The 26407-nt window shown below is 46.6% G+C and overlaps 1 protein-coding gene across 1 annotated transcript in view; it reads right to left on the minus strand.

Annotated features, from left to right (window-relative positions):
- Positions 1-26407, minus strand: part of WNT3A (Wnt family member 3A) — an 84987-nt gene that overhangs the window by 19765 nt on the left and 38815 nt on the right. Inside the window, exon 2 of the mRNA XM_056484431.1 lies at positions 16640-16881. Within this exon, the coding sequence (XP_056340406.1) occupies positions 16640-16881 (242 nt within the window). The remainder of the gene's footprint in view (positions 1-16639; positions 16882-26407) is intronic.

The raw sequence follows: 26407 nt of genomic DNA on the forward strand, positions 1-26407 counted from the left end.
GTGCCCTGCTGCAGCACACAGCCCCTGACTGAATCATCCCTTTGCTTCTGCATGACTAACACCCCTGCTATTTGTCCAACTATTCCCATGGATGTACATTTAATATGTAAAAAGTTAATTAAAGCCTTGTTCATAAAAAAAAAAATATCTGGGCCAATTTAATATTTTTTTTATAAATACCTCAAGGTGATATTTCAATTAGGGACTAAATGCCAGGAAACACTGTCAGATTCACCCCCACCACCTCCTCATCTCTAATCAAAGCATCAGGTTTTGATATTATAAAGGAAAAGCCACTAAAACCACAACAATATTTAGAGGAATTCACTCTGCAGGTGCAGAGATCAATCCTGAGAGAAGCTGAGAACTTCCAGCTCTCAGTGGAAACCAGTGGAAGTGACTGAGGAGAAGCCAGCTCTGTGCCCAGAGTCCTTCCCAGGTGGATCTGTGCTCATTCTGGGATTGGAAACCTGCTGGATCTTCCTAAGGCCTCACATCTTCTGTGCAGCTCCAGACTTGCCAGCAAAAGGCTTGAAATTGGGATTTGTGCTGGCACAAGCAAGCTGCTGATGGTTCCAGGCTGGAAAATGCATCCCAGCAAAGGGATGCTTCTCCCAGGCCAGCTGGGAGGAGTGAAAATTCTGGCTTGCAAATCAAATGTTCCAAAGAGTCTCCATAGTGGACAGTGTCATTCAGGAGCCCAGGGGATAGGATGGTGTTTTGTGGCATCCCACAATGATGGAATGGTTTGGGGAGGAACTGGGAGATCATCCAGTGCCACCCAGGGCAGGGACACCTTCCACATCCCAGGGTGATCCAAGCCCCATCCAGCCTGGCCTTGGACACTTCAGGGATCCAGGGGCAGCCACAGCTGCTCTGGGAACCTGTGCCAGGGCATCCCCACCCTCAGGGAAGAATTTTCCCCCAATATCCCATCAAACTCTCTTCTCCTCCAGCTTAAGCCACTGCTGTTTAAGCTGTGAATGTCCCATCCCCTGCAGGTGACCCTAGCCCCAGCACCTACAGAATGTGAATTCTCCCAAAGTCAGGAAGAAATTCTTTACTCAGAGGGTGGTCAGGCCCTGGCACAGGTTGCCCAAGGAGAATTTGGGGATGCCACATCCCTGGAAGGGTCCCAGGCCAGGTTGGACAGGGCTGGGAGCAGCCTGGGATAGTGGAAGGTGTCCTGCCCATGGCTGGGAGCTGGGATTGGAAAATCTTTAAAGTCCCTTCCATTCCAAACCATTCCAGGATTCTGTTTCTGGGAAATCTCAAAACAAGACCAATGAAAATCTGTGTGTCACATGGAAGGAGCCCTCCCCAAACTCTGCAGCAAAGGGAGAGTCAGGAGATCCATCCTTCAGATCTGCAGGCCCTTTTAACCCAAGTCCTCATTTTGGGAATTTTTATGGGGTCATGCAAAGGCTGCTCCATTTGTGCCTTCAGAGGAGATAGTGGGGTACCTGCACTGGTGATTTCCCCCCAGGGAGCCTTGAGGGCACTCACAGGAGCTGCCAGAAACGTGAGATGGGAGCACAGGCCCCAACTGGAAACCCTAAGAGGGGATTAGAACAGATGAGTCCTCATTTCTCTTTCCAGAACAACAGCAGAGATAAATCAGGCTGCTCCTTTGGAGGGTGTTAAAGGAGGATTTCCTGGGAGGTGGATCCCCTCAGTGGGGTTTTATTGTGCTGCCAGTGGGGAGGGAAGGGATGGATTAAGCAGCTGGCAGTGGGATGTGGGGATTTTGCCTGTGCTGACAAAGGATCTGAGCTCTCAGTGGGTGCAGGAAATCAGGGGTGGCTCCTGGCTTATTCCTGGAGGCCACAGTGCTGCTCTGGAGCTGAGAATCTCCCTCAGAATTTCAGCCATGGAGCTGGTGGTGTGGAGGAGCAGAGGTTGGGTCACCCACACCCTGCTCAGCCCTGTCCTGCACTAGAACAATCAGATAAGAAATGTTATATCCTGCCATAAAGCACTCCCAGCTCCCACCATCCTCTTGACTTGAAGATGAACAATTTTTTGTGCTGTTTCATGGGAATTTTGGGATGTTTTCCTTCCAATCTCCATGTTTGTTCTGTTTTGGTGCTTTGGGCATCACCACCAACATTGGTGCTAATTTTTGGGATTGGTGGAAGCCGACAGAGAGCTCAGGAGCTGGGAGCTCAGCTGAGCAAAGCAAAGAGAGGAATTGCAGGGATTATTTGAATTTCAGGACCTGAGTTTGCCTTTATTTTAATGCTGAGTGCAACAGGCAGCCTGTGAGGCTCAGAGTACTCGAGAAAACACATATTTTAACCCAAGAAATAAAATGCTCACTATCTGCAGGTCCCCATGGTCTCACTGAGCTGCTTAGAGCACTGAGATGAAAAGCTCCCAGATGAGTTTTACACAAGGAAGACAAACCTTCCACCCAAGCTGGTTCAGCTCAGCTGGGTTAAATCAGTTTTTATGGCAGGGCAGTTTGTGCACTTGCTCAGGTGAAGTTCAAGGCAGGTTTGGGGATTATCTTGGGTTATAGGAGGAGCTGCAGCCCAAGCTGTGAGAGCTGGAATGACTCCCCAGCAGCTCCTGGATCACTTGTGGCTCTCCAGTATTTGGTTTCTGGTTTCTGGGCTGGCTGTGGGCTGTGGGTGCTGAAGCCCAGCACCAGCTGTGTCACCCTGGGATGGAGTTTTCCTGCTCAGAGCAGCTCCAGAGGAGCCACCACCACCCTCTGGGGGTGTCCTGGGGCACCCCCACCACCCTGGGCTTGCTGATGAGCATCCCTGAGGTGACAGTGGGAGCAGGATCCACCATCCCACACTGAGCTCATCCCAAGCTGTCTGATCCCAATCTGGACCAAGCTCATCTCCCCTGGCATTTTAAGCCAGGCTAACTTCCCCACTTGCCCAGCCTGAGCTAAGAGCACCCTCCTTGTTCTGGCAGCACTGATGGAGCCAAATAAAAACTTAAAACACCACGAGGCACAAACCTCATAAAGAAGGTGCAGCCCTGCATTTACAAACCAGCAGTGAGCTCCAAGCCTCTTAAATATCACCAGACCCATCCCTAGCAAGAAAAGGCCAATACAATTCCAGCTTCTAGCCAGCCACATGAGTGGTCAAGCCCATAAAATGGGTGAATTCATGCAGTGAATTGTCTGGAGTGCTTGATGCAGTGACCTCACTGAGTTACAGCACCAGTGATTACAGGCTCTTTCCCAGCTGGAATGCTGATCCATATGATTTTAAATTGCATCTACCCCACTCTCCAGGCTTGGAATAACTAATATTTTGTGGCCAGCACCTGTTTAAGAGGCTTGTGCTGTGCTGGTGGCTGTTAGAGCTAAGTACCATCTTCCTCTAAAGCATACATGTGAAAAATCAGGTTAAATATGGAAATATGTTTGGAATCCTTAAAAAAATCAACCCACAGAGCAAACACCTTTTCACTGTTTCTTTTAAAATAGTCACTGGCTTTCTGTGAGATTGATGTGAGGATTTCAGGGGTGTCACAGCAGCTTTAACATGTACAGAAACATCCAAGGTGAGGCTGGGTGGGGATCTGAGCAATCTGACCCAGCTCAAGATGTCCCTGCTCATGGCAGGGCTGGCACTAGATGAGCCCTGAAGGTCCCTTCCAACCCAAACCATCTATAAAGGAACAAAAGGGTTAATGACTAGTGGAGCAGGAATGTTCTCAAGGTCAGTGATGGGCATGGCTTGAAGTGAGGAGATTTTAGGGAGAGTTTTTAACTTTAAATTTGTTGTATTGTAGTTGGAAATAGATGATTTTTAAGGCCCCTGCCAAACCAAATCATTCTATAGTTCTGTGACTTGATTCTTCTCACATATTGGTTATTTGATTTTTCTTTTTTTTTTTTTTTTTTTTTTTTTTTTTTACTGAACCCTTGGGAAAACACTGGAAACACAGAACTGAGAAATGAGGTGGTGATTTTCTGCTGGTTGGGAAGTTCAGAAGTTCTGTCCCCTTGAGAACCAATACCAGCAGACAAAATCCATTGTTTTTCCCAACAGTGAGAGGGAGAATTTGAGAATAAAACATTTATATCTTCTTTAATTTTCCTGATCCACAGATGATATCAGGGTGTGTTTGGGCCAAGGTAATAATTAATAAAGACATAAACAGAACTTTACAGAACTTCATATTTGCCTTCAGAGTCACTAAATCATGTCTGAAATGTGCAGAAGATGGATCTTGAATGAGAAAACCTCTTGCTCAGGGGAGCAAAATGCAGAGAATATTCTTAATTTTAGGCACTGGTCAAGGATGATAACTCGAATATAAATCTCACCAGAGATTTCCCATAAAAACTGGGCTGCACAGAGCTCCCATCTACCCCTCAGAATTCATTTACATCTTCAAATTCATCTGACAAGAAGTTAAATTCTATCTCTCAGATAGAATCTCTATCTGAATCCCAATCAGAAAACCAAACTGGAAATTTTGTATGAACAGAGACAAATTTCTCCACCAAACCCAAGTGCACTGAAAGAAATTTTCACCTTTTATTTTTCTCTGTGGGATTTCCTAGGGGAGCATCCTCATGCCAGGATTCAGCAGTTGTAACTTGAGAGTGAACCACAGATTTGGGTCTTATCTTTACAGCTATCATTTTATAGAGCTGTATGAATTCAGAGGGGGGTTTAGTGACCACTGCTCAGTTTTAATTCTGGATTTAGGCAGAATGAAAGAGCTGAGAGCTCATATCATGGCTAAGGTTATTAACAAGGGACAAAAAACCCTTAACATATTCTACAAAATTCTATTTTGCTTCATTTTTAAGAGTTGAAAATCTGATGGACCATGTAAGAATCTGAATTTTTGGGCTGATTAAGTGTTTTATCTTGTTAATGTCAGATTTTTTTGTTTGAGAAGATAAAATTTAACCTCAATAATATAAAAAACAACTCTGTATTCTATGAAATACTAAAGGTGTGATTTTATGATGATTTTTAATGATTTTCCATTTTAGCATAAGATCACATTTAAATTAAAAAGAAAAAAGTGCTTCATTTTCAATAATTCAAATGAAACTATCTGAAATGTGCAAAAAAAATAAAAAATAAAAAAACCCTTAAACCTTTCAGGAAAAAACAGAGCTGTGAATTTTATTTTTTTTTTCCCTAGAAATTAAGGAGAATCTCCAGTTTGGTGCAGCTCTCTTTTTCTGATGGAAAAAAAAAAATGGCTCAGAAGAAGAAATAAACACATTTTTGACAAGCTATAATATCTCCTAGGCTGAATCTTGTGCTCTTAGCCTAAGGGGTCTCCAACTTTTTCGTGGCTTGGGGTGAACAGAAACATCTCCTGGTGCCCTCCCCACCCATCCACACTCCCACAACATCCCTGTGGCAACAGCTTCCCTGGGAAAGCAGCGTGATTAGGGAAGGATAAACCATAATTATTAGCTATCAGTGAGTGTGATTTAGCACCTGGAAATAAAGGGCAGGAAGTGGTGCCAGGTGCTGAGTCAGCAAGCTGCAGCCTCACACTCAGGGAGTTTTGCTGCCCTGTCGATCAAACCGCAGAGGAGGCTGAGAAAAGTTCCCAAATTGTGCTGCAAGAGCTGCAGGGCTCTAGGTGTGACCTGCTTTGGAATATCCACACAGTTCTGGGGTGGCTCTGTGGGGAGTGGAGAGGCAGAGGAAGGAGGATCTGCTCTGCTGGACCCAGAACCAGAAGTTCTCTTCACAGAATCCCAGAATCACAGGTTGGAAGAGACCTCCAAGGTCATGGAGTCCAGCCCAGCCCAACACCTCAATTAGATCATGGTACCCAGTGCCACATCCAGGCTTTTATAAACACATCCAGGGGTGGTGGCTCCACATCTCCCTGGGCAGACCATTCCATTTCACTCTTTCCATAAAAAACCTTTTCCTAGTATCCAACCTCTATCTCCCTTGGCACAGCTTGAGGCTGTGTCCTCTGGTTCTGTCAGGGCTGCCTGGAGAAAGAGACCAACCCAGCTGAGCACAGGCACCTTTCAGGGAGTTCACAGAATCACAGGTTGGAAGAGACCTCCAAGATCATGGAATCCAACCCAGCCCAGCACCTCAACTAGACCATGGCAGCCAGTGCCACATCCAGGCTTTTATAAACACATCCAGGGGTGGTGGCTCCACACCTCCCTGGACAGACCATTCCAGTATTTTATCACTCTTTCCATAAAAAACCTTTTCCTAATATCCAACACTTGGCACAGCTTGAGGCTGTGTCCTCTGGTTGTGTCAGTGCTGCCTGGAGAAACCCAACCCCACTGAGCACAAACACCTTTCAGGAGCTGTGAGAGTGATCAGGTCACTCCTGAATCTCCTTTTCTCCAGGCTGAACACCCCCAGCTCCCTCAGCTGTTCCTCACAGGGTTTGTGCTCCAAGCCCCTCACCAGCCTTGCTCCTCCTCTGGATGTGCTCAAACACCTCAAAGTCCTTCCTAAACTGAGGGACCCAGAACTTCTTTTCCTTGTTCCCCACCACTGCTCCTGGCTGGGTCACGAGTGCTTTGTAAACTGCTTTTCTTCTCTGGGAAGGGTGAGATGAGTCAAAATGAAATAAAAAGTGAAAGGTGTTTTCTGTTTCTCAGTCAGGACCTGTTCCCAGGGCCTGAGGACAGCTCTGCATTTCCCAGCATCTGGAGGCTTTCTGCATCTCTCTCTGTGTTTTCACAGAAGCATACAAATATTTGGGTTGGAAAAGATTATCCCAATCCACACCCTGCCATGGGCCAGGACACTTTTCACTATCCCAGGGTTCTCCAAGCCCCATCCAGCACTTCCAGGGATCCAGGGGCAGCCACAGCTTCCATGGAAAATCTGTGCCAGGGCCTCAACACCCTCTGAGTGAAGAACTTCCTAACATCTATAGAATTCATATTCTGATTGCTTTGCCATCAGATTTTTAGAGTCTCCTCCAGCCGAAGCTCCAGAGTTTCCCTGAGCTTCACCACAGCACCATCTACCTCCTTAAAAAACCTGCCCAGACCAAAACCAACCCACAAGAGTTTCCTTCAAGCCCTTCCCTGGAGCATATCCAGACTGTGACATATCCACATCCCTCTTTTCTGGGACTGTGACATATCCACATCCCTCTTTTCTGGGACTGTGACATATCCACATCCCTTTTTTCTGGGCCCAGCTGGCAGTGGTTTGGTGTGGGCAGCACTCTCCAGGAACATCTCTGTGACCCCTGGGAGCTCAGTGAAGGTGGGCAGGAGACAGAGCACCCCACACTTCAGCGCTTCAGGTCTTGGGGTCAGCTCCACACAGCCCTCAGCTGCCTCAGCTTCACCCATCTCCTGCTGCTTCCCAAAAAATGCCACTCCTGTGCTCCTCCTTTGCCTATCCTGGCACAGGAAAACTCCCCACCTGCATCAGGTGGAGCTCTCCGACCCCAAGATTTTTGAACACCCTAAAACCTGCTTTCCTCATGATCCTGCTTGTCCTCACTGCCCAGCCTCGAGTCAGCTGTGCCCTCATCATTCCTGGTGCTCATCATCCACATCCACAGCAGAAATCCAGAGTTACACCAATCCTTTGGAGCCGTTCCCTCTCCTGGTGCTCCTCATTCCTGGGAGCACATCATCCACATGCACAGCAGAAATCCCAATCCTTGGGAACCATTCCCTCTCCTGGTGCTCCTCACTCCTAGGAATACATCATCCACATGCACAGCAGAAATCCCAGTCCTTGGGAACCATTCCCTCTCCTGGTGCTCCTCACTCCTAGGAGCACATCATCCACATGCACAGCAGAAATCCAGAGTTACACCAATCCTTTGGAGCCATTCTCTCTCCTGGTGCTTCTCACTCCTAGGAGCACATCATTCACATGTACAGCAGAAATCCCAACCCTTTGGAGCCATTCCCTCTCCTGGTGTCCCACCCTCACCTCTCTCTTCACCCCGTGGATCTTTTTGGATGGGCAAGTCCTCACTTTGAAGGAGATGCTCCCAGAAAGATTAGGCTGAGGAAACAAGGAATGAGAGGGGCTGAACCACCCAGGAACAGGATTCCTCCTGCCCCAGAGCTTAGCAGGGAACGTGCAAAGCCATATTCTGGTGGAAAATGCCAGTGGTGCTCTGCAGCAGACACTCCCATTCCCTGCCATCACAGAAAAAACACTCAGGGCATCTTTATACACTCTGGGGATGGGAGAGGGGGAAAACTCTGCTGGTTATAGAGGAATCCACCAGATGATCCCCCAGCCCCTCCTCTGTTGAAATCCCCTCCTCTATTCAGCACTGCCAGCTCTGCCGCATCTCCCGGGGAAGAAAAGCCACATTCAGGGGCTCCCATCCCTCTTTGTCAGGACACTTCTCCCGGCTTTTTTGGGACATAAACACACGTTTATCTCCTCAACCAGCAAAACCCACGCAGGGCACGGCACTGCCCGGTCCTGGAGCCATCCCAAATTAAACCCCCAGCGTGTCCCCCTTCCCCCAGCACTGGGGTGAAGGCGACCAAGGCTGGGCTGTGGCTGTTGGCTGCTTGGCTGCCATCCATCCCTGCGTGTTTGTGTGTGTTTGTGCCTCCTGCGGGGCGCCAAGGGCCCGTTTGGGGCCGGGATTCTCCCGGGACAAAGGGATGCTAATTCAGCTCCCTCTGCTGTTGCCTTTTGTCTAGGGCTGGCTCTCCCACGCCTGGACTTGGCACTCCGGGGATGCGGCAGAGGGAGCTGCGTGTTGCCACCAACCTGAGCCGGGTTTGGGGAATGCGGTGGACGCAGCAGGGAGAGGGGATGGAAGGGGGGGAAGGAAATAAATCCATAATTTCAGTTTTTTGTGAGCGCTGGGGTTTCCAGAGAAGCCACCGCGGTTTTGTAGCCACGGGCTGTCTTGTTCCTTCTGCCCTCCCTCATCCCTTGTCTAGTGTTTAAGTCGGGGAGGGAAGGGAAAAAAAAAACAACACCATGAAAAAACCCCAAAAAACCCAACAATTTAAAAAAAAAAACAAACCAAACAACATTAAAAAAACCCCAAAAAACTAAAAACAAAGCAAGAAAAAAAACCCCAAAACAGACAAAAAAAACTGCCCAAAACCAAACCAAACAAAACAACAAAAAACCCAAAAGTCCCAAAAACAAAGCAAGACAAAAGGTGGGAAAAAACCCAAAAAAACCCCAAAAATTAACAAACAAAAAAACCTCAAAAAACGAAACAAATAAAACAACAACAAAAAACCCAAAAAAAAAACAAAAATAAAGCAAGAAAAACCCCCCAAAAATACCCCAAAAAGCAACAAACAAAACAAAACCAAAAAAACCACCAAAATCAAAACAAACAAAACAGCAAGAAAAAAAACAAAAAACCCCAAAAACAAAGCAAGAAAAAAAAACCAAACCCCCCCCAAAAAGCAACAACAAAAAAAAACAAAAAACCCAAACAAAACAACAAAACAGCCAAAGAAAACAACAACAACGAAACAGCCAATGAAAAACAAAACAAAAATATAACAAACCCAAAAACTACACCAAACAAACACAAAATAAAAAAAAAATAAAAAAAAAAAAATACCCCCACAAAAATACTAAAAAAAACCCAAAAAACCCCAAAAGCTCCTGCATGTCAGGGTTGACAGATGAGTGGAGCTGGAGGGAGCACAGAGAGCAAACGGGACGGGCTCCCGGAATTGCTGCCATTTCCTTTTCCCCATGGCTCCTCTCAGGGTTTGCAGCCTGTGCCGGGGTGTTGGCTGTTCGCAGCTGTTTACAGATGTTCACAGCTGTTTGCAGATGTTTGCAGCTGTTTGCACGGGCTGTCTCCTCTCCCGATGCACGGCAGCCAGATCTTTATCCCGGCACCACTGTGCAGGTAGGGAGGTGATGAGGGCAGAGCCTCTGAGGAATCCCCAAAACGCTGGAGCCGAGGCACTGGGGATGGGGAGGCAGATGCAGTCGGGTGTGACATTAGCCACAACCTGCTGGGTGCCATCCCAGCAAGTCACACGAGGATGAAGTGACTCCTGTGCTGGTCCCAGCTGGCTCCAGCAGCAAGAGGAGCTGCTCAGCGCCTCACTGGACTCCTGCTGCCAAAAGCTGAGTGACAGCACCTCAACACCTTTCCTCAGCATCTCTGCTGCCCCTGCAGCTCTTGCCAAGGCTCAGGGGAAGCTGCAAATCCCCCAGGACTCTGTGGGCTGCAAAGCAGGGATGCAGCTACAGCTCCCAAAAACAGCTTGGCCAACGCTGCCTGTACTGAGTTAGGTACCCAAAACCCAGGAATGCTGCAGCTGGGAATTTGGGCAGGAATGGAGTCAGCAGTGCAGCATCCCCTCACTCATGCAGCAAGCCCCACTCCAAACTCAGTTTTCATGGACACTAAACCCAACTGGAGCTCCTGTGTGGAGCCAGGATGTGCCAGCCTTTCCCCCAGCAAACCTCTGGCCCGCAGGATTCCTGATTCTGGCTGAGCAGAGCTTGCACAGTCCCATTTTCAGCCCTGCTCCTTCCAGTTTCCTTCCCCATAGTTACAGGGCAGAGTTTGTAGATCTCCGTTGTTGATAGCGGGGCAGCTGCCCAAATTGCCATTAGCGGAGAGGGAGACGGGGTGTGGCTGGAAATCAGATCCTCTTGGGAAGAGTTTCATGAGAGAGAGGAGAGCACCTCTCACATGTAACAAACCTCCTGGATGGATCAGTATCTTGTGGCTTTCTGCTCATGCCTTACTTTATTGCAGAAGTGGAGAAGGCTGATGCAGAGCAGGGGAAAGGGGAGGGGAACGTTTGGCTGGGAGACAACCCAGATGCCAGAATGCCATCAGGAAAATAGGAGGAGATCTGCTCAAGGTGTTAATTTTAAATCATTATGAGATGTTATTATGCCTTGAGTAGCAAGGGGCTGCCTGAATTCAGCGGTCCAGGAGATCTTTTCCATTTGCCATGTGGCTCCTTTATTAAAATGGCCTCTCCAGCTGGGGCTGGATGTCAGGATTGCTTTCCAAGAGGAGAAATGTGAGGGGTGGGAACTATTTGTCCCCAAAATGGGCCTCTAAGAAGCACCCATGGAAGTCTGAGGCTGTAGCCCTAGGCTCCCTCTATAGTCAATGGAGAGAAATAAACATCTTGCTATGATTCATGTTATCCTGAGATAGGTGTCTGAGATAGGTCAGATGAATTGCTCCCTGGAGATGCCGATTGCTCTCCACTGACTACAAAGGGAGCCTGGGGTGACTCGCTCAGACTTGGACATCTGACTTTGGGAGATGAGATCAGGCCTATCAGGGAGCCTGGGGAGCCATGCTGTTATGACACAGCAAGAAAAAAATATGGAGGAGACTCGTGTCTCCAAGGGATTGTAACTGAATTTAAATTCTGGTTCCGTTCTTGCCTAATCTGGGGGAAAATTCATGTGGATTTCACCAGACATGAGATGAGATTTCTCATCCACAATGGTAAAGAGTCAGCCCTCCAACACAGCTTTGTTCGGGCTTTCTTGAGAGAAAGAATACGTGGGGTTTATGCCCAAAATATCAGAGTCCAAAATAAAACAGAATTCACAAATCAGCCTGGCAGCAAAGGTGACAGTGCCCAGCATTCCACAAGAAACTGGATGTGATTTGAATCCCACATCTCTCAGGAGCTAGACAGATGCCAGCTCTGCCCTTCATGGAGTCCCTGGGAGCAAGAGGCTTCTCCTCCAGAGCCGGTCTCCCTGGATTCCCTCAGTGATTGATGCAGAGATGTAGAAACGTCAGGGTGTGAATAATTCAGTCCAACTGTCTGGAATACATCAGGTGAATCATGCCCTGGAGGACCCCCACAACAACTGGAACCACCTCTACCCGTCTCTCTGTCTGGCATAAAGGACCCAAAGTTTTGCTGACCCACTGCTCTTCTGCAGGCCCAGGTTTTAACTTTTTAGGAAGTCTAAGTAGCAAAGAAAATGGTCAGTGCTAGAAGAGAAAATAGAGGGGCAGGTTGTGAACACCAGAGCAGTGGAGGAGGTTTGTAAAGCTGGCTGTCTGTCTCTTGGTGATACGTCAAGGCAGAATGTCCTTTGGGAAGAGATGTTGCAGTCAAATTCACATTTTGGTTTCATTCCAGAAGTCTTGAGGGGAAATTCTCCAGTCTGGATCAGGCAAGAAGCCTGCTTGGATAATGACAGTCACGTCAGGCTGTGAACATTGAGCATTGTGTGCTCTGCTGTGGGAAGGAAAGAGGCACTGGAGAGCCAGGGATTCAGACCTGTGCTGGTTACACTGTTGGTGCTGCCCCTCTGCACTGCCAAGGGACCTTAAAGGGATTATTTGGGCTCACTCCCTGAAGGACACTCTGCCATGTCTGTAGGACAGTGGCATCTGCAGGAACATGGTGAGGGAAGGAAATTTTTAGGCTTTGTGGTGAGTCTGGGTAAGATAACCAGGAGATGCCATCCCATCCCACCTCAATTTGAGATAGAAGTGCCGAAAGGCAAAACCTCCCCTGTTCAACAACAAAACAATCCATAATGCTCCACATTTCATCCCTTGCTCAGCCTGGTGGCTGCCCAGACAGCTCTGCAGCAGGAAGGACGTGGCTTGGCTGGGCCCAGACAGGATTAACCCCGAGGGACTCCGGCCGCGCTCGCTCTGACTCCCGACTCTCCCCTTGCAGCGGGGTCGGCGGCTCAGCCATCATTTCCGAAACGAATTTGTGCCTCCCAGGCCTTGCTCACCCACCAGGCTCTCGTCTGTCCTCTGGGGAGGCTGATCTACGTGCTGGCAGGGCACATCCCGTGGGTGCAGAGCCACGGGACGCCCCCAGCCCTGCTCCTTCCACCCTGCGCGGAGAAAGGTCCAGAAAAAGTCTGGAAAAAAGTCTGGAAAAAAGTCCGGAAAAAGGTCCGGAAAAAGGTCTGGAAAAAGGTGCAGAGTGGCTTCCCAAGGCTGCACACGAGTGCTAAAGTCTAATAAACAAGCCCTGCCGGCCGGGGCTGAAAGAAGCCGAGCCCTCTCCAACAAAGCATTTAATCCAGTTTGGCGTAACCTTTGACATTATTAGGGATCGCAGTGACCCTAATCCAATCAGATTGATTAACTAAAGCCCAGAGCCCATCAGCAGACCCCCCCTGGCCTCTGCTATTTAGTCCTGACCAAACAGTGGGAGAGACGTGCTGTATTTACACCACAATGGGTCGGCGCTGAGAACCTGTTTCATTACAGAGAGACTTAAACTCCCATTACTCCATCAATGTATCATTCTTCAATAGTTCATTAAAAGCTGCTCCTCCACAATAACTATTAACCATTTCTCAGCCCAGCTGGCAGGTTTAAAGCCCTGGCCAGTCTTTAGCAGAAGGAGGTGGGAGTGAGTGAAAGAAGTAGATAGACAAGGGCTCCCTTTTTAAATTTAAACGAACAGCGGGTTTAAATAGTTGGAGGTAATTTACTTTTATTGAATGGGGGAGAGGAGAGGAAACTTTTATTTTGACTTAATTATGTGCTGAGGTCCTTTAAAGAGACAGGGCCATGATAAGCTTTTATTGTATTACTCCTCTCGAGATTGGTTCATATTTCTGCCCAGAGGAGTTTCAAAGAGAGCTCAGAGAGACTCTAAACTCACAGCTTAAGCATGAACAGCCTCTTCAGCCCACAAAAGCTAAAATAAAGGCAAAAGGCACAATTCCACTTCAGCTGGAGATGGGAAATGCCTGTCAGGTCACACTGTTCACTTTCTGCTGTCAGTGCTGGGGTGTCCTTCTGCTACCTCCTCCAAAGTTTTATCCTGTTTATTTTTAGAGGCAACTCAAAAATCTTCCCTTCTCCTGGGTAAACTGAGAGATGCAATAACTGCATTACAAACTGCCAGGCCTCTCAGGAAAGTGGCTGAGCACGAGCTGTGGCTCAGGTGTCACTTCAGGTCATGTGGCCATTGCTGTGTTTTTCTCCACTTCATAAAATACAGGTGGAAAAACAAATAACAATATTTTTCTTTTTGATATTACTGTTGGAAAAATTCAAGTGAGAGGTTTTTCTACTGTCCAGCAATTGAGATTTGTACTTCTGGGAGACCAGAAATGAGTTGTAGTGTCTTTATATCAGAAATGATAAGCAGGTAAAGCTTAGGTAGAGAGAAAGATCAGACTAAATTCTTTCCCCATATAGGAATCCAGTTTTGGGCATTCTAAGTAGTCCAAACTGACCAAAACTCCCCTTTCCTGGGGTTTGCAAGGAAGACCCAAGAGTGGCACCTGTCTGAAAGTTTCTCCATGAAGCTGCACACCTGCCCATACACTCATAACACCACAGAGGAGGAGAAAAGCCCTTTTCTACAGCCCTGACCCCAAAGCTCCTCTCATTACACCCTGCTGTGGGCAGGGACACACTCCACAGCCAGGACACCTTCCACTTCCCTTGGACACTCCCAGGGGTAGAAAGTCCAGACCTCTCTGGATAATGGAATAGGGAAAGTTTATTCTACAGCCAAGGGCTTGCAAACCAGAATAAATAGGGTAATCCAGTGAAATAGGGTGGGGTGTGGGATTTCTGCTCTTCCTCTGCCCTGGGTGACATACAAAGGGCAAGAAGGATTTAGGGCCAAGCCTGTCAAGTGTTGCCTTCAACAGCAGCAGGGCAGGATCCCCTGGGCATCACCATTCCCTGGTAGCCAAGCTGATAATGCCATTCCTGTTTAATGTGTGATTCACTACAAAATCCCAGAATTGTTAGGGTTGGAAGGGACCTCTGGACATTAGGTCTGGCTAAAAAAAAAATAAATTATGTATAAATATAGTCTCAGCTAAAACATGTGGGATCTTTTCCCATAAAAAGGCTGATGGGGAAAAAGAGTTTTAGATGAGATACCAGAACATGGCTCTTAACAGGGCCAGAGCCTGGTGACAGTTTGGCACTGCTGAATCACAGCTCGAGCCTAGCCCTGAATGAGCAATGAGGTACCACAGCAGCAAGGGCAGCCTCAGAGAGATTTGGGCCTGGAAAGGATTTCCTGCAGGCATTAAAATCAGCCCTTTGCAGAGAAAGGAGTGCAGATAGTCTGTGAGGCAAAGGGGAGATGCTTGAGCTTTGTGCTGAGAGAGGATGGGGCTCCCACTGGCTCACATGAGAGCTGCACTCACATTGCTGGTGACTTAAAATCCAGACTGCAAAACAGATTTTTGCTTCCTTGCTTTCTCTCTCTCCTTTTCCCCTTCTCTCTTTCTGGGTAGGAGCTCAAGTATGTTCCTACCCTGGGGGATCTGCTGCACAAGAATGCAACTGAGCTGTTGTTTTTTTTGTTTTTTTTTTCACCCCCCTCCTGCTGTAGGTGAAGCAAAACTGAAGGGTGGTTTGATTCTCCCTCAAGGAACAACATTCTTCAGTTATGAAATCGTCCCAGTCTCCTCTCCCTCCCTGAGCCTGGATACCCAAAACCTGCAGTCTGGAGCAGGGACAGACCCTGGTGCTGGCACTGCTGGGAGAGAAGAGAATTTGGCAGATTGTGGGGTTGGGGTTGCTGTGGTCAGCAGGGAGCTGAGGGGCAGTTTATCTACAAGGAAAATTGCTGCAGGACATGGGGGGTGTCTAATCCCAGGCTGGCTGGGAGCACATTGACAGGAGAGGTCATGGACTCCCCATCACTGGAAGTCCTCAAGGCCAGGAGCAGCATGGGCTGGTGGAGGAAAATGCCCAAATCTGTTCTGAGTGATGCAGCAGGAGGAAAAAATATTAAAAAAAAAAAAAAAAGCAGATGGGAAACACTGCAGAACACAGCCCAAGGTGGGTATAGATCAATTATATACACAGTAAACTATTGCAGATGCTCCCTGCTCTAGGAGGGAAGGAAGGAAGGAAGGAAGGAAGGAAGGAAGGAAGGAAGGAAGGAAGGAAGGAAGGAAGAAAGAAAGAAAGAAAGAAAGAAAGAAAGAAAGAAAGAAAGAAAGAAAGAAAGAAAGAAAGAAAGAAAGAAAGAAAGAAAAAGAAAGAAAGAAAGAAAGAAAGAAAGAAAGAAAGAAAGAAAGAAAGAAAGAAAGAAAGAAAGAAAGAAAGAAAGAAAGAAAGAAAGAAAGAAAGAAAAAAAGAAGGAAAGATAAAGGAGTTCTCACAGGCTCCTACCAACTTATAAGGGAAAAGATCAGATACTCAGGCTTATATTGAGGCTTAAATCTCACAAGATTCAACAACTTAGGGCAGAACATTTCTAAGAGTTCCCACTCCTATCAAGGGGTGCAGAAACAGTTGTTCTGAATTTGCACCCTAATTTACTGTGTTCATAACCAAGGAAAGCAGAAGCATTAATTGATGGTGATTTCCCCAGGCATTTGATCTTCATTGCATTTCATAAAAGCATCAAAACTGATTGATTTGCTGAGTCCAGTCCCTAGGAACCATCCCCAACAGCCCATCATTTCCCCTCTGCCATCATCTAGAGAGCTGAAACTACAGCACAGGGTCAGAAAGGGGCCAGGTCCAGCTTGAGCACTGCAAACACAATAAACCTGTGTTCCTTCTCAGGGTGTAGGGCCATGGGATAATTTGTGCTGAGAGGGACTTGGGGACTTCTCTACTCCAACCTCCTGCTCCCAGCTTTATCCAGCTCAAATCCTGTCTCCTGCAGGACATTTTCCTGGACATCAGGAGGGAACAAATTCACAGGATTTTTCTCAAGATCTCTTCTGCCACTCCACCAGGGACATTCACCTTCCCAAACCTGCAGCTCCTCACTCACCTTTATCCAGCACGGGCCCAAAGATGGCCAAGCTGTCGTTGACAGTGGTGCAGTTCCACCTCCTGCCCCGGAACTGGTGCTGGCACTCCTGGATGCCGATCTTGACCCCTTCTGCCACGCTGGGCATGATCTCCACGTAGTTGCGGCAGAAGCGCAGCTGCTTGGGCACCAGCCCCGGGATGCTCCCGCACAGGATGGGCTGAGTGCCCAGGGACGAGTACTGGTGACCAATTGCCAAGGACCTGGCCAGAGAAAAATGGGAAAAGAGATGTTTTCAGGATGGGTTTCACCTTTGTAATTGGTTCGGAAGAATAGCGATGGAAAATCAGCGGCTTCCATTTCTCTGCAATCCCCATCACCAGAAAATATCATTTTCGTTGTCATCCTTCCTCAGAACATCTCCTGAAGTTCACTAAAGGCCCAGCAAAGCAAAAAATTCAACTTTTAATATTTTCCTTCCCTTTTCTTTCTCCTCTCAAAGCCTTGATCCATCATTGTGCTGTGAAATGTATCCTTCCTTCCTTCCTTCCTTCCTTCCTTCCTTCCTTCCTTCCTTCCTTCCTTCCTTCCTTCCTTCCTTCCTTCCTTCCTTCCTTCCTTCCTTCCTTCCTTCCTTCCTTCCTTCCTTCCTTCCTTCCTTCCTTCCTTCCCTTTCCTTCCCTCCTTCCCTCCTTCCCATTTCCTTTGCAACCAGGGGTCAAACACGGATTTCTTTCTTTGAACTCCACCTCTAGAAGATGTTTTATAGGGAATTTTGGCAGCTGAGCAAGCCCAATCTTTTTGAGAAGCACTTTCAGAGCTACCCAGAGCAATAACTCCATCAGCAGAAACCATCAAGCTCTGAGGCTTTGGAAAGGCAACACCAAGAATTTGGGAAGGGCAACAGTTCTGTGGGGCTTTGGTTAAAGTGAGGGGAGTGAAATTAAAGCCAAACCAAACCAACAAGCAAAAACCAATCCCAATTAAACTTGAGTGCAAACTCTGTGCTCAGCCCAGTGGAAGTCTTGAAAGGAGTGTCCATGAACCTTGATGTTGGTGAAGCCTTGGAGACAAACAAGTCAGCTCTGCAGGGAGATCAGCAGATATGCAGCTAATTAGATAGATTTTAAAAGTGTTTTTTACTGGTGCTTCTAATAATAACCTTGATTACTAAAACTGAAGGGTTTTTTAGAGTATAATTTCCTTTTCTTCTAATTAAATCTCTTGATTGTCTTTTCTGCCCTGAATTAATGACAAAGAGGAACCTGCCTGGGCAGTGTGTATTTCTGTTTACATTCATTTTTTGCTGTGTGGTTTTCATTTGGGAACAGCCTGGTGTGTTTGAATTACCACCAGGGAATAAAGCCTTCACTCTCTTTTGCTCTTACTTAAAAAATAACACAAGGATTCTATCATTGCTGAAGTCCAGAAGAAAATTGGCTTGGTTTTAGCAGTTCTCTGGGCTGGGATAAAAATTATTTTAATGTGACTGTGTTTGTTTTAAAGAGAAGGGTCCTTGCAGCTAATTAACTCCTGTCCTGGAGGAGAGGAGGAGGTTCTGCTCCAGAGGGGACAGAAGTGAGAAGAATTTGGACATTCACATGGGCAGGAGCCACATCTCAAGGGCTTTGCTAACTGCAGACTGAGCTTTACAAATCCATCCTTTCCAGGCAAATAAGGATCTGTTTCTGGATCCCAAATGGCTCCAGGCAGGATTTTAGAGCCAAGAACCTGCCCTGCAGTAGATGAACTTTAGATGGACAAGGTGGAAGGTGTGTGGAAAAGCAAAGGGTTTCCAGCTGATTTCCCAAACTCTTTCCACCTCTGCTGAACTTCTGGGAGATGATGAATCTCAACATTAGAGACAATTCATCCTACCCCAGGGAGGGGAGCTGAGACAAATGGCATGAACTGCCCTCCAGAAGTGTCCCTTTTATTTCCATTACATTAAAAAGGAGGGAGCAGAAATTGTGTCCCTGTCACCCACACTCCAGTGCTTGTGACAGGGCTGTCTCCAGCTGGTCTGCTCACCCCAGGGCTGCTTTTGCAACCAGTCAGGGAGAGGAGCAGACACTTCCATCCAGGTGAGCTGTGTGCTCTGGGCTGAATCACCTTGCCCCCACTGGCTGTGCTGGTGAGACTCAGAGCCCTGGCTGACTGGAGTGGGGCATGTCTGCACCGTGGAAGTCTCCAGGTGAATCATGCCATGATCCCTGACAATGAGGATGGATGAGTTCCTGGAACAGTCCCACCCAGGAAAGTCCAGCCCTGTGCTGAAGGCCATGCAGAGAGCTCAGCTGGAGGAAGGAGACGAGTTCCTGCAGGAACCCACAGGAGAAAACTGAGGAAAGGACACATTCAACTCATTTCTTTATCTCAGTGGACAGATATGGGTTTTTTTGAGCTTTGGATTAATTCAGGGTACACAACTGGCAGTAAGCTGCCTGTGAAATGTATGCCAAATGTACATTTTTGTTTCACTGTTAAATATTGCACAAAACACTGGACACCACAATTTCTGGACTAAAAGCACTATTTCAGGCTTCAGAGTGCTGAGTGTGTGTGCTGCCTTTGTCACCTTGTTGGGAATGGAGATTTAGGGTGCCAGGTACCCAAAACTCAATCCATGGAACCAAGACTGGGACTTAGGAGTATTCACAGCTCTAGGATTGGGAAGTAGGTGATCTTATCTCTGTAAACCATGTGCAGAGAAGCCTTCATTGAACTCTCTGGGGAAGAACATGAATTTAGTTGTTCCAACTCATCCTCCAGCCATGGACTACAGAGAGTCCAAAGTGTGGATGTTTTCTGCTGTCTGAAGTTAACTTTGGTGGGAACATCTGTGGAGTTTGTTTCCATGTCAACTGCAGTGACCAACATTCCCAAAGCCTTCCAAAATCTCTTACCCAGTTCCCAATAAAGATAAAACATCTGCTGAGCTGCCATCAGCCTGTTGCAGGCTCCATCCACCATGCTGTGAAGCCATAAGGACTTTTTGGAGCTATTTCAGTAGGACCCTGAAAAAGTTTAGGATTCTAACCTCATGAACTTGAATCATATGAACAGCCAAACTCAAGCCTGTCTCTGGGATTTTTTTTTGATGGTTACTACAGTGGTAGAATGAAAATACCAATCATAGGAAGAGGAGTTTATAGGTTGCTGCCCTCAACTATTCATTTCCATTGCTGGGAAGATCATCTAAGATTAAAACAAAAACCCAAAACATGGAATTGCTTTTTCACACTGCTCCCTGCTCAATTCAGCAGGGAAACAGTCACACCTCACTTTGATCTGTGCTACAGTCTGGAAAGTTTAATCTGCAAAAGACAATCTCCAGCAAGAGCCTTGTTCTCAAGGTGTCATCAGGCCCTGAGACAGTGCAAGGCAAATTTGGCATTTCTTGGGCAGTGTGGAGTCACTTGACTTCCAGCTGAAGGTGCAGGGTGGAATCTCCAAACATCTGCCCATGAGCAGAGCTGAGCACAGTCCTCCTCCTCCTCCTCCTCCTCCTCCTCCTGGCTCACTCTCAGCTCCTGGGGTGTGATAACATCTCCCCAAGCACCCTCTTTTGGTTTCTACTTTGCTTCCAGCTGTAAACACTTTCTCCCTCTCTAAAGTCAATTTATCTTTTGGGAGAACCCAGTTCTTTCAGCTCCCTGTCATTATTATTGATCATCAGGTGGGAACCCTACGAACCTCCCAGCCCTCTCCTCCACCCAGAAAAACCCAACAGCAGCCCAACATCCAAACCTTTAGAAAAGATTGGGAAAGTCTATAAAGATCAGAATCTCATTTCAGTGTTGCTCAACTCTCTCGTAGCTCCCATCATTCATTTTTTTTTCTCTCACTGTTTCCAATGATCAAACCTGGCATTTGCATTTTTCCACTCTCCTGAGCAATCCTCCTAAACAATCTCCTTCATGTGGGTAATTTTGAGAAGTGGGCTGGGTGTCCTCTACTGTGGTCTAACCAGGCATCACCTTTAAATTCCCAAAGCACCAACATTTCCTGGATGCTTTGACCCCAGCCTCTCCTTTTCCTCTGGAGAATTCCTGAACCCTCAATTTTACAAACACACTCAGAACAGGCACTGCTCAAGGGAAAGGGGTCAGAGAGTTGTTCCTTTCAAACCAATCATGTTTTTCTTCCCACTAGCACAGGAGGAGCCATGAAAACACTGCTCTGTATGTCCACAGCCAAAGTTCTTAGCTTATCTTTAAGCCTTGCATGCCCTGAAGTGTTTAATTCAACCTCCAGTGAGCATTTTTCTTTGCCAACACACCTAGAGAGCTCTTCATTTCCCTTATCTCAATCTATCTGCTCCTTCAGCAGAGCCGTTGTAAATAAGTACCTGGCCACCTTCTTAATAAATTACATGTACCCTCCCTCTTGGAATGGACACCCCAGCCAGGTTAGGAGGGAGAAATATGCAGGAAATACCTGCTCAGAGCTTTTTTTGTCAGAAACTGAGAAGGTTTTTTGTCAGAAACTGAGAAGGTTTCAGCTCTGGATGACCTCGTTGTACAGCATCACTCCACTGACTTTCCAAGGTCACCACCTTCCCAGCGTGTCAAAAGTCCTTGACACATCAGGAGCAGCATGTGGAGACTCCTCCACCTGCTCCTTCCCCCTGAATTCTGCCATTCCTGAGCTTTGCAGGAGCTCTGTGCTGCTGTTCATCTTGGAGAGGCCTTTTGAGAGCTTCTCCAGGGACGTCCTTCCGACACAGGGAAATAACTTCATTTATTAATGCTGAGCAGCAAGGGGGCAGCTTGCCAAATGACCCAGGATAAGACCCTGAGTGCACTTAAACCCCACCAAATATTGAGAACTGAGCACCAGGAGTGACTTTGCTCCTTTTGTCCAGCTGGAGAAGAAGTTAAATCAAAGGATGTCCATCTGCTCATAGAAGAGGGGATTTATGTTCTCTTGTAGATGCCTTAAGTGCTTCTCCCTTTGCAGGGAGAACAGCAAGATTCCACACTTCCTCCAAATCCTTTCTTATAACCCATCCAGTTTTCCAGAGGTTCAGCTCAGCCCCTGTTCCTTTCCAAATAATTTTTGCCTCTCTGTGGTGCCACATCCCTTAGAAGAATCTCAGCCATGTGATGAAGGAGAGGACAAATTGTGTAGAGTGGTTTGTCTAAAAATACGTAGTTTCACAATAAATCTGTGGCATTATGATCCTAAAATATTGAGATTGAGAAGATAGCTGGAGATGCATGTATCTGAGGCTGCCTAAAACCACTTTTTCTGGAGAAATGAGCAGCTGGAAGGCTGAGAAGGTTCCAAAACTAGAGGCTGCCATGAATGGCTAATGGCTCTGAATGTCAAGAGGCTCCTGGGGCAGGATCTGTAAATCAGCTGTGATCAAATCCCACAAACCCTCACCACACAGGGCTGACACGAGACAGATGGAAGCTGGGAAGGATATCCCAGAGGCAGAGACCAGGAACAGGAGGTGGAGTTGAGCCTACTGTGTTTCTTCCACACAAATGTTCACAAGATTCTTGTGTGGACACACAGGAAGGACATGGACCTGCTGGAGTGAGCACAAAGAGCAGCCAGAAAGTTGATTTGAGGGATGGAGCATAAGGAAAGGCTGAGACACTCATATTTGTCCAGCTTGGAAAAGAGAAGACTTTCAGGGTGTCTTCATTGTGAACTTCTTGGACTTGAAGGGACCCATAAGAGGATGGAAAAAGACAATTTATGAGAGCCTGGAGTGACAGGACAAGGGGAATGGCTTCAGACTGCCAGAGGGCAGAGATGGATGAGATATTGGGAAGGAATTATTCCCTGGGAGGGTGGGGAGACCCTGGCACAGGGTGCCCAGAGCAGCTGTGGCTGCCCCTGGATCCCTGGCAGTGCCCAGGGCCAGGCTGGACAGGGCTTGGAACAACCTGGGATAGTGGAATCTGTCCTGCCCATGGCAGCAGAACTGGATGATCTTTAAGGTCCCCCCAGCTCAGGCCATTCTGTGGTTTTATGATTCTATGACTTGAACCACCAGCCCAGAGGCCAGGAGGGTGGACAGGCAGAAAAACTTTAAATTCTGCATTCACTGAATGGCCAGGTTTTTCACACAGGAAATACCAATATTCCACCATATGCTGTGGGTTTTTTGTCTGTTTTACTATGAAAACAAAACCTAGAGAAATGTTTGAATGAAAAGAAAGGAAGTGGATCTTGCCACACCCCATTATTTGAAATGGAAAAGGAAATTGTTCTGCTCACTAATGTCCCTCCATCAGAGTGGTTTTTCTTCTATGACATTAAAACTATCCCAAACCCAAACAACAACAAAATGTGGACAGTAACACAATTTTTAATTGATGTTTTAGTTGAAAACTTGGAAACCACCTTAACACAGATCAGCAAAATGATAGGTTTGGCTCTAGAAGGCGTGAATCAAGTAACTGATTCTGGTGAAAGATATTTTTCCAGTTTGGGGGTTGTTTGTTGTTTTGCATGGACCAGTAACAATCAGGCTTAGGCCTAAGCAGTCTAATTACAGAAGTGTCATACTTTAATTCACAAATTATGACTCTCTGCAACACTGATTGCAGTGGGGTCTTCAACATTTGAAGACTATCAAGACTAAGACATTCCAGAGAGGTTCACAAAAAGGAATCTAAGCCTGTTATAGGCAGCTCAAATTCACTGTGCAGGTGTCTGTCCTTCCAGACTTTTTTTTTTTCTACCAGCCTGGAAAAGAAAAAGGCTGCAACCTACTGGGCTAACTGTTGCTGTTGGATACCTGCTCACCTCCAAGTCCAGCACAAGGGCTATATTTAAATCCTTTTTTCTCCTCTAACCCTGAAAGCATGCACATAATTTTGTGGCTGAGTCCAATCCTGCGAGCACCCAGGCACAGAGGTGACTTTTCTCCCATAATAATTCCCTCACCCTTGCCCTGTATTAATAACCACCAAGGTGGTGGTGATGATGCAGCAGCATTGTGTTTCTGCAGCACCTTTCATCAGAGGATCTCTGAGCGTGGGACTCACCTCACCCGACTTTGACCATTTAAATTTGGGAATCTGGGCCAAGCTCTCTGTCTGCCACAGTCCATGGAGCAAGATCAGCATCTCCAGAGGGCAGCTCAGCCCAAGCTGGGAGAGATGCCTCAGATAGGTGGGCTGAATCACTGGAGATGCCCAGGAGGCAGCACTGGCTGTGCAAAAATCAGGAGCATAAACTGGACATCTTTTTTTCCAAGCTAAATTCCTGGGAATTTTGTGAATTTCATCCTTATTTTTTTTTTGCAGAACCTCAGAAATGCTGGGAGGGCTGGAAGAGGAGGCTGAGGAAAGTCTTTGTTATCTCTAACCTGGACCACAACAGCTTATTTGGAGTAGATTGAGGCTGGATTTGAAAATTAATAAGCTCAATGGCAGCTTCAAGTGGGTGCTAAGAAAGCAAAATTCCCTGAGCTGAGGTTTGGCCAGGACAGAGAATTCCCACAGGAACTAAGGCACACCACAACACTCAGCACCTTCCACCCTAAGTGCAAGAGATGTTGCTTTGACTTTGTCTTCCCTTAGGATCTGCAGAACAGAGGAGGAGAGAATACAAGTATTAACAACCCAGTTCCTTGGAAAAAGTCTTTGGAACTCTTTAATTACCCAAGGCAATTAACTCCTTTGCTACACATGTCATCTGAAAAACAACCAGCAGAATAATGGCCCCTCAAACCACGTTTTCAAGGCTGGGTCCAGCTCCCAGTGACCCTGGTGCTGCTCCCATCCCACATCCCACATCTGGGGGACCTGCAGGTCTCCCCAGCTGGGATCTGCCTCCCTCCAGCTCCATTTGTCTCACAAAAACGTGCCAGGATGGCAGTGCAGGGTTTTGGAGATGTATAAGCCTTAACATTTTAATCTGCCACCTACACTGCAGTTTATGAGTGCTGTAAATCTCGTGGTTATAATGAACTCATCTAATGATATTGCTGATGGATAAATTTACCTGGGACCAGGAACAACAGTTACTTGCAAATGAAAGGGGAGTAATTTGAAGTTTCATGTAAACACCTTTGCTGCCTTACTTCTGACTTCTCCCAGCCTAACCCCTCTCAGGGTTTCATGACAAATGGAAAGAATGTGTGTTTGTGAGGCAACCACTGGCTGGCCTGGAAAAGAACCTGCCTCCTTCTCCCCAGCACAATGCTTATATAACTTGGGCACTGGAATGAAGTTTTAGGTGAAAATAGCTCTAATTTTCTGGGTCAGGTGTGCTAAATTAGGGGAATGGAGGGAAGGGATAAAAGCAGCATATTAGGCAATGAAAAATGCCTACACAATGTAAAGATATTTAGACTCCTACTCTGAATTTCAATAATAATTAGGGCTGTGGCTAGTCCTAATGCTCCCAGCTCTCTTCCCCCCACCCCTAAAGCATCCCAACTTGAACCTTTTTTAAATGATCAGCAATATAAAGTACATATTGTGGTTTCAAACCTCTCATTAAGGCTCATCCCCCTGTGCTGAGGTCTGGTCTGGGCTATGTCAGTGCTGAATTCCTTGGAGGACTGGGCTCCAAGACCTCAGATCCCTGCAAAGATTGGATTTGGGCTTCTAAATTGCTTAAGTGCTTAAGTGCTTGGGGGAATTTTATCCTGAAACTGCTCCGTGCTGAAGCCAGTTTTGAAACGAGAGCCAGGGGTGGAAAAGCACCATCAGGTTGAGGCTGAGGCAAGAACAGCAGGATTTTCCCTGCCCGTGCTCCAGTGAAGGAAATTATTGCCATTCTCTGCTGTTCCTTCAGGGGCACACACAGACCCCAGAGCACACACACAGCCCTGGGAGCTCCTGCTGGCACTGACTCATCGGGCTCCCCAAATGTGTGAACTCACGCTAGAATGTTCTCCCAGAAAAATAACAAATTGATTTCATTTTTACAGGCTACAGCATGCTGTATAATTGGAGACACTGCCTTGTCAACTCAGACCGGTCTGACCCGACCAGAGACATTGCTTACAGCTGTTTACCCAGCCATAAAGTTTCCTCCTCTTTGTTTTTCCTTCCTTTTGCTTTTGCACTCTCTTTTTTTTTTTATTATTATTTTTCTTTTCTTTTCCCTCTAATGAATCCTACAACTACTTTTTTGTCCTGGTCATAAAATACTCCTTAGGAAAATGCAGGAAGCCTTGATTTAGAGAAGCACTTCAGCCTCACTGGAATCAACAGGGCTTCAGCACATATTTAAAACTTATTTTATTGCATCCAGGGAGTCAATAAGGAACTTGTTGTCACACTTGCACGTGCTTTTTTTTTTTTTTTTTTTTTAATTTAATTATCGATACCAAATTAGAAGTTTGGATTGGGCAACCTGAGGGATTGTTTCCTTTGCAGACCCACAGCACAGCTCCAGTTGCATTGGGAATTTTGCCATTTCTCATTGTCACTGTGTCCAAATCTTAAACATCTGAGGAAGGGCAAACTCCTACATTACTTTATCAATTTATCAATTCCACTGAAACTGTCAGCTAGGACTGGGCACAATTTTTTTACATTACAAAAAAAACCCACCCTGAAATCTTCTGAGTTTAGCACATTTGACAAGCACTCACAATAAGCTTATTTTTTTCTAACCAATATAAAAATAACATTTATATGGAGGGTGGATTTGCAAAAAAAAAATTATTTTGTGTAAAAAATGTTTTATCTCAAAATACTCAGAACCTTGAAAATTAAATGTTTTGATTTTTTGCAAAAAAGGATTTCTGATCACATGCCTGATTTTGCTACCATGAAAAAGTTGCTTCACTTTGAACTAATGAACTGA

Source organism: Oenanthe melanoleuca, chromosome 2 (genome assembly GCF_029582105.1).
Source record: "Oenanthe melanoleuca isolate GR-GAL-2019-014 chromosome 2, OMel1.0, whole genome shotgun sequence".
Lineage (NCBI taxonomy): Eukaryota > Metazoa > Chordata > Aves > Passeriformes > Muscicapidae > Oenanthe > Oenanthe melanoleuca.